General features: G+C 37.8%; 1 protein-coding gene across 1 annotated transcript in view; it reads left to right on the top strand.

Moving 5' to 3' along the window:
- Window positions 1–6964, top strand: part of tacr1a (tachykinin receptor 1a) — a 45965-nt gene extending 39001 nt beyond the window's left edge. The window contains exons 3-5 of the mRNA XM_077561660.1: window positions 771–921; window positions 2252–2448; window positions 6528–6964. Coding sequence (XP_077417786.1) covers window positions 771–921; window positions 2252–2448; window positions 6528–6915 — 736 coding nt within the window. The 3' untranslated portion in view covers window positions 6916–6964. The remainder of the gene's footprint in view (window positions 1–770; window positions 922–2251; window positions 2449–6527) is intronic.
- The last annotated feature ends 5304 nt before the right edge of the window (window positions 6965–12268 follow it).

Genomic DNA, 12268 nt, shown 5'->3' with positions numbered 1-12268 from the left:
GCAGAAGTCACTGACTTTGGTCTTTGAAGGCAAAATGCACCTATGCAGCATGTTTTGGATGTTTCTGTCTTCCATCACACCATTTGGCGATGCATGGCCTCGAGTGTACGCAGGGAGAATCGGGACCATCTTGGAACTCAAGAAAGCCATCAGGGTTGAAGGGATGAGATCCATTCTGGATTGGTTTGTAAGGATGTCATGGACAATTTTGTGCTGTGCCTCAAGAAATGCTCACAACTGAATGGAGGTCAACATAGGCTGTTGAGAATAAAGAACAAAAGACATGTTTTAGACACAATAAATTATTTATAACCAAAGTTGCAGAATATTAAGAGATGTGCCCTATCGATGGTCACCCTGTAAAACCTGTTTGCCTCAAGACAAATCATGCATGATGTATTTTTTGTTTGTTTTTACCAATCTTGGCACAAACTATATATTAACATTCAGACAGACAGAAAACCAATTTGTCTTTTAAAAAAAAAATGTTTTTGTCAACGCAGTGTCTCAGTCCTGCTACTGGCAGTCTCAACAAAAAAGTTCTTAAGCTTCTACAGCCCCAAATGCATCCTTCACTTATGTCCATTTTCACTGAATGTTTTTTCCGATGCACGAAAGCCAATCTTAATGATTCACCCTTCTGACTGCCTCCACTTAAAGCTTCGGGCTAACTACTGTTCTTGTAAGAACAGCAGATGGTCAGCGGGAAGCAGTTATGATGAAGTGATATTTGAAGAATCCTTGATGAAGGAAGATTGCCTGTGTTGCAGGTATTATGTATGTGTGGCCATCCTGATCTACTTCCTTCCTTTACTGGTGATGGGTTGTGCTTATCTCGTGGTGGGCCTGACACTGTGGGCCAGTGAAATCCCAGGAGACTCTTCGGATCGCTACAAGGAGCAGCTAACTGCCAAACGCAAGGTATGCCACCATTGAGCCACCCACAAGTGTTTATTCTATTTTATTTGACAAGCTCCTAATAAAAATTCTCTTATGTCTTGATTTCATGTCATGCATAATGGCTTTGACCGACAATAAACTATACCAATGGGCCTTGTTGGAGCCAAGTATAGCAGCTTTATTGTTCAAGTGAAAGCACTTTATGTAATGTGTAGTCAAGTACATAATACCGTAAAATGTACTTAGTTTCTAATCTCATTGTCATCGCTATGTATACTTATCATGAATTATTAATGAAGTTGTTCCTGCTGTGCATGGCTCATGTGATGTTTATTGAGCTGACATTTTGTTCTCTTCCTGCAGCTATGTTATCTCTAAGAACGTACCAATTTAATGAATGTATACTTTATAATTGATTGGATTTATTTAATTATGAGATGGAAGGATTTAATCTAGAATAGATTTGCAAAAAAATAAAAAATATGTATGTGTGACATGCTTGTATATATATGCATGTCAATAATGTCATATCAGACATGATTGAATTGTTGTACCATTAACAAACAACGTACAGCTTCTGGCAAACTTTGCACAATAAGCAATCAATATGCAATAGAGAACTTAACTGAAGCATCCAATAGGTTTAGTCAATTTGAATGCTTCCATTAGGTAACCAAATTAATTTTTCTTTTATTTTCCCTAATTTCCTTCCTATTGAACATAATGTACAATAATATATATATATATATATATAATATATATATAATTGTACTTATTCAAGAAGGGTTTGATGATTTTTTCTCATCGTTTCCCCACTTTAAGGCTGCAACTACTGATACTGATTGTTTTAATAATTGATTAATCAGTCAATTACTTTGTCCATTAATACATGAAATGGATACAGAAAACTAAAAAACAGGACAGTATTTCAAATTAACAATACAGAAAAAATAAACAAATGTTTTATTTTGATTCAACACAAAGATAATCAGTCTGCTATCACAGAGGACATCAGAAATCTGAGAATATTTACTATTGAGAAGCTGAAATTCTGAGGATTTGGACAATTTTGTATTCTAAATTGTATCTACATGACTAAATGATTATCAAAAATAATTACTGGTGATTACTTGTTGAATAATTAAAGCTGCATGGCCCTCTGTGAACAAAGTACCCCCCCCCCCCCCTTGTTAAATCATGACTTAATGGTGGTTATAGTGTATAACCATATGCACTCAACTCTATATGTCTTATTAGCTTACTTATTTACATACATTTGGAAAGATCAATTTACGTCATGTTTGGTGGATTTTGGTGTGGAGGAACATTGGATCCTTGATGTGTGTTGCAGGTGGTGAAGATGATGATTGTGGTGGTGTGTACGTTTGCTATCTGCTGGCTGCCCTTCCATGTTTACTTCCTGCTGCACCAGTTTTTTCCCGATATGTTTGAGAAAACCTTCATCCAGCAAGTCTATTTGGCCATCATGTGGTTGGCCATGAGTTCCACCATGTACAACCCGGTCATCTACTGCTGCCTCAATGACAGGTAAGCATGTGAACTGAACTCATATATGGCTTTAGATGTTTTGTTACATATTGCAAGAGCCAAGTTGGAAGCCTCTTCCAAATGTTCTGCATAAAGAATATTCAACAGACTGAAGGGCCACTTCAATGGTAATTTGTTAAACAAGCTAAAAATAATATAGTGTTATGTAAAACTTTTACTTGATAGCTGTCTGTTAAAGGTAATAAGTAGAGCTGCCAAACGATTAAAATTTTTAATCAGATTAATCACATTTTAGAAATCTGATTAATCACGATTAATCACCTAATAAAAAAGGCTTTTTATTTTTTTCTCGCCAAATTTGAAGAGCACCGGTAATGTGTTAATTATTTTGACATTTAATTTTATGAGGACGTCTTCAACATTTTTTGATCCACTGCACATGCTCATCCTCCTCTTTTTCTAATCAGTTAATTACTTGCATGATTTAAAATGGGGGGAAATGACAGCAATATTTTGACATGAACAAATATTCTAAATGTCATACGCAAACATTCATTGTATGCTTTACTTTAATGCATGAATTGTGTTTATTGCTCAAACACAACCTGTGCTACCTTAAACGTAGCCATCCGCTAAAGGATAATCTATGGTTGAAATTAAAAGTGCGATCAATCTGCGTTAATTCATGATTAATGCACTAATTTTTTGTGATTAATTTACTAGTTAACGCTTTAACTTTGACAGCATTATTATTAAGGCAAACAGTGTCAGGATTATTTTTTTTTCCCCCCACCCTGTATTGATATGTCTCTGCGGCAAATCACATCTCCAACAAGAGACAACAGAGCAAGCTGTAGTCAGCTGACAAAGCTGTATTAACTTGAAATGTGTTATGTTCATAAAGTGGGTGCTGATGTGGGGCATTTTTCTTCTAAATTAGAATTATCTTTTGTCTTTCAATTCATCTGGGCATTATGAAAAGAAATCTTGTTAAAGGTATACAACAAATAGTTTATTTGCATTTTTAGAAAAGCTCTAAATAGCTTTGCGGGCCGTGCCAATTGTTTTTCTCACTTCTCCTGCCTGACTGCTTGGTCATCGAGATTGGAGGATCTGTAAATCCAGAACAGTTCTTTTTACAACAAGGAAGTTTGATACAGTATGCTCTTTATCGGTTATCTATATTGTGACAGATATTTACTGGAAAATGCAGTGTAACAAATGACGCTTGAGAGGGGACAGACAAAGAGAAAAGCGATAGCAAAACCAACACACACAAAGAGAACAATAGCAGGATAATATGGTATATGAATACTAAAATACAGTATATATTGGAATTGGGCACTACGACCTTCTGTGTAAATCTATCTTTAATGTGAACCCATTTGAACTGCATTGCTAATCAAAAGTATTCACCTAAACACAGAATAAGTCACTCAAATGAGTTAAGTGTGACTGCCACTCACTTGTTAATAACAACTTCCCTGCCTTTATTATGGATGAGTTTATGTTATGTGGGTATGATGTATTTTCCGGCCATTAGTGTTCTAGGCGTCTCTGTGAAAATCTATCATCACACTCATAATATGATCCATAGATCTACACACCCCAGATTAGTTTCAGACTTATTTTCTTTGCGATAATCATTTAATCATTGTATTGAAGCGTAACATAACACTTAGGTCACCACATGACAGGTCAACATCAAATGAGCCATATATATTAGGGTGCATCAAAAAACACAATTTTGGATTTTTTTATATGGCTGGGAGCAAAAAGTGTTCCAATATATTTAGAAATTACACATGCAAAATATTTCTCCAATATATGATGGTTTAGGGGTGCCACAATATATTTGTTTTGTTTTTTACTATTAGTTCAATAGTGCCAAAGCAATGTGAGGTAAAACAAAATATGGCTTCTCAAGAAGCTGAAGTGACCTTCATTGTGTAAGTTGGAAGTTGCGTATGTCTAGTCTTATTACATTTTACTATCGGGTATATGTGTGTGTGCGTGTGTTGGTGTGTGTGTGTTTTTTTACTTTTACAGTCATAACATCAGCTAGCAAACGTTTGCTAACCACAGTTGGGCTAGTTAAACGAACCCATTCAAAAAATGCTACGTCATAACATGTTAAGATGGATCAGTAGGTTTTTCTTACAGTACAATAAACCCTCATTAATATAATATGATCAATTCTTGACTGCTAAAGGAAATAAAATCGTTTCGTAGCTAAAATGGCACAGAATTGCTACTCGTAATGACCCAATTATTGTTGAGTAAGTACATTACACTATCATATATGTAATTTATTTATTTTATTTTATTTTACTTTTCAGTCATTTAAGTCTTTATATAGTTATTTTGTGTTCATTACATAAAGCTAAATAAACTCGCAAAGGTTGGCTAACCAGAGTTAGTTAGTTAGTTAGTTAATTAGTTAGTTAGTTAACAAACCTATTTTAAAAATATTTGCATCATAACGTGTTAAGCTGCACCAATAGGTTTTTCTTTTTATATTATAACATTTTGAAAAACATTTTGAAGCCTAAAATGGCACCGTAGCTAATAGAAATTACCCAATTATTGTTAGTAATATCATGCTAAGATAGGATTGTAATAACTATCCATGTCAAAAAAAAAAGTATTTTTAAGGCTAGGATGAAATGGGCTAGCAATGCTGCATTTAAAAAAAGTGAGATCAATGTATGTGCAATCAATGTGGTCAGTGTGGCGTCAAGCTCACATCTGATTTTGTTGGAGTGGCCAGGAAGGAGCAGCATCTGCAGAATGTGCTGCAGGTAGTTGAACTTGACCGCAGCTAACAACCCAACCTTCGCAGCTGCAAACGCAAGCTAATCCTAGAATCGCTCGGTTACTCTTAGGGAGACATATCCAGTGGGTGAGTGGATGATGCAATGGTAAAGTGGAGGGGACTCTGTCACTGACTGAGCAATTAAGTTTAGTTAATAAACGATTTTATTTTTCTATTAGTTAGACACTAAAGAGAGATTGCTCCTCTATGTGTGTCAGTATTGCTCCTTGTGTGTAACAATAAGATAAATTCAACTTTATATGTGTCTCATTTCCATCACTACTTCAAAAAAATCAGGCTAAATACACACGCACATGTCCCATTGACTACATTCATTATGTCTACTCGAATAAATGTAGAGTTTTTAAGGTTGAGTTCTGAGAAATGTCCTTTTAGAAGGTTCCTTTTAAGGGTAAACAAACTAAATTAATTTTGATGACCCAAGAAGAATATACTACTGTTAAAAACGGTACTGTATTCAACATTTCCCACTGAACTTTAGACAATTACACTAAAATTCCCAAAATTTTGATTGCCTTAAATTTCAATAGATTTCCTCAAGTGTTTCTTAAAGTCACTTTTTTTATATAATTGGAACAAAATGCAATGCCAGCCAAATTCATATTTTCACATAAAAAATTCCCATTCAAATTTGATGCACCCTAATATACAGTATATGTACCATATATATGTATAAACTACCACAATAGAGATAGTCACGTTCACAGTCCTCTGCTTAGAACATTACAACTTAGTAAACCCTAGGCTAGAAAGTGCAATGAGCTCGCACTCACTGATTGAGACTCACACCATGACATGATGCCTGTCACTTGGATTTGGTTAGACAAAAAAAGACAGATGGTGCGTGTTAGATTCAATCAATCCTCTAACGTTGTCTTCCACCCATTAATAGTATCCGTGCTGTCAGAAAAATTAGATTTCACACTTGGTTGTTTTCACTTCTGAAATTAATTAAGTATGAAATAATTTCTAAATATGTGAATGCACTGACGCCGAGATGAGATTTTGTCGTCCTTCATATGACAGTGACCGAATTTTCTGCTGGCTGGGATAATTAAAAACAAATGTGGCCTCTGACGGTTCTCTCCTCCATCTACCATCAATAGTCTTCTCATTTCTTCTCAACGAACATTTTTTTAACCTTTTTTTTTCCTTCATTCACTTCTCTCTCACCCTGCCTTTCCAGATTTAACACCACCAGTTACCAGTTAACACCACCCTTAATTTGACTCTAGCATTATGTGTGCATAAGCAAATTAAGTACTGTGTACTTCCTCCACAGGTTCCGCGCAGGTTTTAAACAAGCTTTCCGCTGCTGCCCTTGTGTCCCTCAAAGCTCCTACGAAGGCCTGGAACTCAAGTCAACTCGCTACTTCCAAACTCAGACGAGCATTTACAAGGCAAGCCGGATGGAGAGCACTGTGTCTACTGTCGTCCAGGCGGGGAATAAAATGGAGAAGGCCAAGGCCAAAGTTCTGGTCGGTCCTGGGCCTGTTGAAGCCGCGACAGGACCGCAAAGCTGTTCGCTGGACCTCACTTCAAATGGTTCTTCGTCCCGGAGCGTCTCCAAAACCGTATCTGAGACATCTAGCTTTTTCTCGCATAATAATTTCCAAGAGCAGACGTTAACTACATGCAACTTTTTGTCAGGTAGCCAGGAAAGAATGTGAGTCAATATCTGGAAGAAAAAAAATTGTGTGTTGGTTGGAATGTGCGAGTCAAATGTTCTCACTGGAACGTTATTTGAATCTTAGAATGCTTGTTCACTGAACGTGGTCCTTCATAAGTCACAATTCTCTTGTGTGACTTGTGCTGCTCACTGTTAGTGTTGAGTGACAAAAAGGAATGATGCGCACAACATGAGTGCCTCGATTTCTCGCCGCTTCTGCTTGTCACGCCAGCCACGGAAGGTTCACACATTCTCAATCCCACAAACTTGATGACTTCACACAGTCTATTTTGGTATTGAGTTAAAACATGCTGCAAATACACAGCGTTGTCTGCCGAGCAACACAGCTGAAGGATTCTTTTTCTCATTTGAACTTGCCAATCAGATCGCCAGTATCTCCGCAAGCAACGTGAAGAGTGAGAACATGTCTTGGGATCAAGGTATCTTGGTGCTGCTGAATGTTCTGCCAATTATACTTGACGCATTGTCATGACTTATCTTTTACCAGGCTAAACATTGACTTGGAACATCTGCTTCCATCGTCTCTGCATCGTCGAGATGCTCCCCAGACGAACCTCGAGCAGAAATAACAAACACAAAAAAAAAGAGTTTCTGTTTGAAACTATGCAGGGAATCACTGGAAAGGAAACTCCAACGTCAAATTCTTACAAAAAGCAGATAAAAGTTTCCTATTACTGTTAGAGAAATGATGCATTTCCATTCCAATCTTGCACTCAAACCCCTGTTAAACACAAATCTGAATACCCAACACCACATTTATACACTCAACTGTTTCGGCTTTGTTGTAGCATTCTGGGTGGTTGTACTGTAGCTTCCCTGTGTCATACTTCTCAGCTTTTATTGCAGTACGCCCTTGGAACGCAAACAGTTTGGTGGTTATAGAGGTCAAGAAAAGAATTACAATCGGCAGGAAAATATGGTACAAAACTGTACAAATCAAGAATCCAGAACCTGGTGGAAAAAATTAGATAAGACTTGATCGAGCTGATTTCTTCCTCACTTTCCTCACCTATTTTTTGCATTTTCTTTTGTGTATGAGTGTCCACTTTCCCTTGGGGATCAGTAATGATAAAAGAGGAAAATCCTGTCCTCAAACTTCTAGTTTGATGCTCAGGTTAACTCTGGCTGTCTCGCACATTCCAGAAACATTCATGTTGCTCATTGAAGACTCTAAATTGCACATAGGTGTGAACATGAGTGAGGCTGTAATGGATGCCTGTACTGAATATTTGCTGCAAATGAGTGGCAATCAATCTGGGGTTCACCCAAAGTTAGTTTTGACAGGCTCACCCAAGACCCTAATGAGGACAAGCGCCATAGAAAATTGATGGATGGATGTGCATGATGTACAAAGTAAGATAATAATTATTCTCATGTGCGTTCTGCAGACATTTAAAGGCTGGTCTGTGTCTTTGGTACGTGCAGTGTTGGTGACTCGCACCAGAGTCCACCTCTTGGTTCCGACACACTAGAGTTTGTTTGAACCGAACCAGCCCTGACGAGTGTGAACACAGCTTTGACAACTGTGTAACTGACTCTGTTTCAGTTCTTAGGGTCAAGTGTATTTTTCAGGATTGTTCATTCAGTTGAAGTCTTGTTTGGTCATTACGAAAGGAAATTTCCATTGTGATTATCAAAGGCAGTCTAAAAGAGAGATGCACCAAGTACGAACCAAGGGCGCCTTTCTTTAATTCAGCCCACTTAATATTTATATTAGCAAGAGTTCTGTGATTTGTAACATTAATTTAAAAACAGACACAAATTTTACATTACACAATTTCTAATAGAAAATAAAAGTAATGCCAATATTGGCCTAGCTATGTTGACATGTTATTGCAAAAACGTGCTGGTGTGTCCTTCTCTAGTTGAGGCGCTAATGTACAGCGATGCGCCATGCTGCTTAGCATAATGACTGTAAAAGGACAAGGGAAGCAGAGAGGCAGCTCGCTCTGCTGGAGTCCAGGAAAAGGACAGTTAGATAACGTGTGCTGCGGATGCCCACCAGGCTAATTTAGCATCCTGCGGGCATACATTCACACATGCACACCCACACACTATAATATATAGTATAACATCCTTGTGTGAAATGGCAAGCTATATGAGTTTGTCATGCAAATTCATCATGCCCGTTAATTGCCAGAAGTGGAACTGAAACATTGTAAAAAATAAAAATAAATTTGAAGCAGAAGTCACGTTAATTAATGGAAGTCAGGCAGATTTATACAAAGGGGGATTTATAGAAGTCGACAGATTGGATTCCTGCTGAGTTTACACACACATCCATCATGCTAAACACCCGCTGTCACATGGTAAACCTTGCCATTTCATTTACGTGGTATTTGTCATTTAATAGGCAACATACCCATACCCCCCCCCCCCACACACACACACACACACACCAAAAAAATACACGCACAACTATCACCTGTTGAAATGCATCATTACTCCCACCCTCCCTCGTGTCCAACTCTTGATCTATTCTTAGCATACAAAAGCTGCTATTTTAAATTCCAACGTCATCTGATGTGAAAGTGAGAAGGAGATGGGAATCTGCACAACTCCTGAATGACAATCTTTGTTGTGTTACTTAATGGCAGCATTATTCAACTGCGATGTTCCTGCTCGCTCTGCTTTTCACTTTACATCAAATATATTGATGATGATGATTTACATGGTCAAAACCTCTGCAGCACACAAATGACTGCAACTTCCTGATAATAGCATAGCATAAGTCAGTTGTTCTTGTACTGGTAGACTGCCCTTCAGATCTGAACTCAGATTTAAACCATAACACACCTGTTGTTGGTCCCTGATAGGATCAATTTTGACGACATAGTGACGCTTCATTATGTTTGACACTTACAGTATATGTGTTCCAACTATTGCTCCATTGCATAATCTCAGCAATGTGAAAAGAAGTTTGGAAAAAGTGCAGACACGGTCGTTACGTCCATAATTGGATGTCCTCTGACTAGGATCAAGCATCGTTCATATGTGGATAATAATCAGATGGCAATGTGACATCACTGTAGGGCTAGTCACAATGCAAGTCAATTTTTTTGCCCATATGTGATAGGGGTGTGAATTGCGTAGTACCTGGCGATTCGATCTGCACCACGATTCATGGGTCACAATTCGATTTGATTAATCTCGATACAAATCTATAAATTGATCTTTGCGATTTTTTTTTTTTTTTTACTCAAATTTAGAACATACCAGTCAGTAAACTTGTACATGTACACTGTAAGATTTGTATGAAAATGTATTTATTTATCCGAAACTTCAGGCTTATAATTGAGCCACTGTATTTAACAAACAGGTTGCAGTCTGTTTGAACAGGCCTGAAATCAAATATTACGGCTTAATGTTCCATTAATATACATTTTTTCCATGCTTAAAGTGTGAACCCTAACCCTAAGTAAGACGTTTTGTTGAATATTTCCATAAAAAAATTGAAAAATAATTCAGCCGCATATTGAATCGATTCGAGAATTGTGCACTGTAAGGTCGCGATATATTGCCGAATCGATTTTTTTAACGTGACGTATATGATTTTTTTCCCCATGCAATGTGAGCAGTACAAATCCGATTTATTGATTTATTTTTTCCCAAATCAAAAGACAAATTTGCACCACGTTGGTTTGGTTGAGTAGACACGATCATCCTTATGTTTGTAAAACTGTGACACGTAACAGTGTTAATTTTATATTTGACTTTCATTTAAAGCTGCTCAATGCAAGAATTAAATTTTTTAATCGCTACTGACACGTGTGGTGGAAAAATTTAACTGCACAATGTAACTTCACCCCCCTCCCCTCCTTTTTGTTAGTATTTTTTTTTCCGCTTCATGTACAGAATGTGCATTATGTCACATCCGCATACAGAGGGCGGGAAATTCAAACCTGAATCCAGTCTGAAAACTATTGGCTAGAGGCTTGCAGGAGTACCCATTGTGAACAGCTAAGGTGTTAATTTGCTAATTAGAAGATGTTTGAGTCATAAATGGTCAAATAAAAAGGCTAACGTAAAGACATTTTTGGTCAATTTTCTATATTGAGCAGCTTAAATCTAACTTAACTCTTTGACTGCCAGACGTTTTCAGAAAAGGGATGCTGTCAGTGCCAGCCGATTTAAGCATTTTGACTGATCTTTCAAGGTCCACAGAAAATTTTGTGTTTGGACTATGGAAACACATACTACCAAAAAAAGATTGAACTATCATCTTTCATCAGAAAAAAAAAGTTTGTTTCTACCTTATTCCGTTTTTCAGTAATCAACAATAGAAAATGGTTAGTTTCACCCAAATGCTCTGTTTTGAAACAAAAAACGGAGAAATCAAGCTTTTTGTGAAACGATATTATTTCATGCACTCTAGTTTATTTGACACCTTTTTTTTCCATGAATGATGCCACAAACACCTAAACAGTGCTTTACTTCTGTAAAACACTACCACCAACAATGAAAAAGTGTTTTTTGATAGCAAAATACGTTTATTTACATTCAACAGTGTAACAATTTGACAAAACAATTTGGCAAACTATTTACAAATGTGTGCAACCGTGGTACTATTTACAATTGTGTGGATGTTTCAAATACAGTTTTTCTTTTTGTAACACTCCCCTGCGTGCAAGTGGACGCAGCAGGATTTGCACAACAGATAAGTTTCACTGCGATGGCTCCTTCGCATGCAGACGATACACTTTCTTGCCGGCCTTTTTTTCCAAATAATAGCAAGTATATACTGCAGTGTGTGTTTGGCCATGTTGCCATCAAGTCTACTCTCAGGATCATGATACGGTGACGTTACGGTGGTGTTACGTTTGGCTTCCTCATTGTCCTTCACTTCCTATACCGGGTGGTTGATCCATCTTATCCGCTCCATTCATGGTGGCATCGTAGTCCATAACCAGTGTCTTCTCCGTGATCAGACTGTACCCACTCCTCCGATGAATATGCATTGGACTCGGGGCACTCTTCGTCGTCCGATTGAACGTTCGCCTGAGCAGAAGTGCTCGGTTGTGCTCCACGTTTTCCGCCGTTAGCATCGCTAGCCGGTGAGGCTTTATGACGTGATCATAGCCGCCGCGTCAACGCTTCCAACTTCAGCGTCAACCTCGGAGTCACCATCATCATCATCGTCGTCATCAATGTGCTCTTTAGCATTGGTCGATACTTTTCGTCTTTGAAAAAAATGCTCAAGCGTGAGCTGCTTGCAACCGGTCGCCATTATGGCTTCCTCAGCCATTGTCCCCTCAACACTCTAGCTCCACCTCACGTCTTCTACTGATGCCTACCCAATCTTGTCCAAAGAGAGTCATCGCTGCCATCTAGGG

Source organism: Vanacampus margaritifer, chromosome 3 (assembly GCF_051991255.1).
Source record: "Vanacampus margaritifer isolate UIUO_Vmar chromosome 3, RoL_Vmar_1.0, whole genome shotgun sequence".
Lineage (NCBI taxonomy): Eukaryota > Metazoa > Chordata > Actinopteri > Syngnathiformes > Syngnathidae > Vanacampus > Vanacampus margaritifer.
The sequence above is the reverse complement of the archived record's forward strand: the minus strand, read 5'-3'. Positions and strand labels throughout refer to the sequence as shown.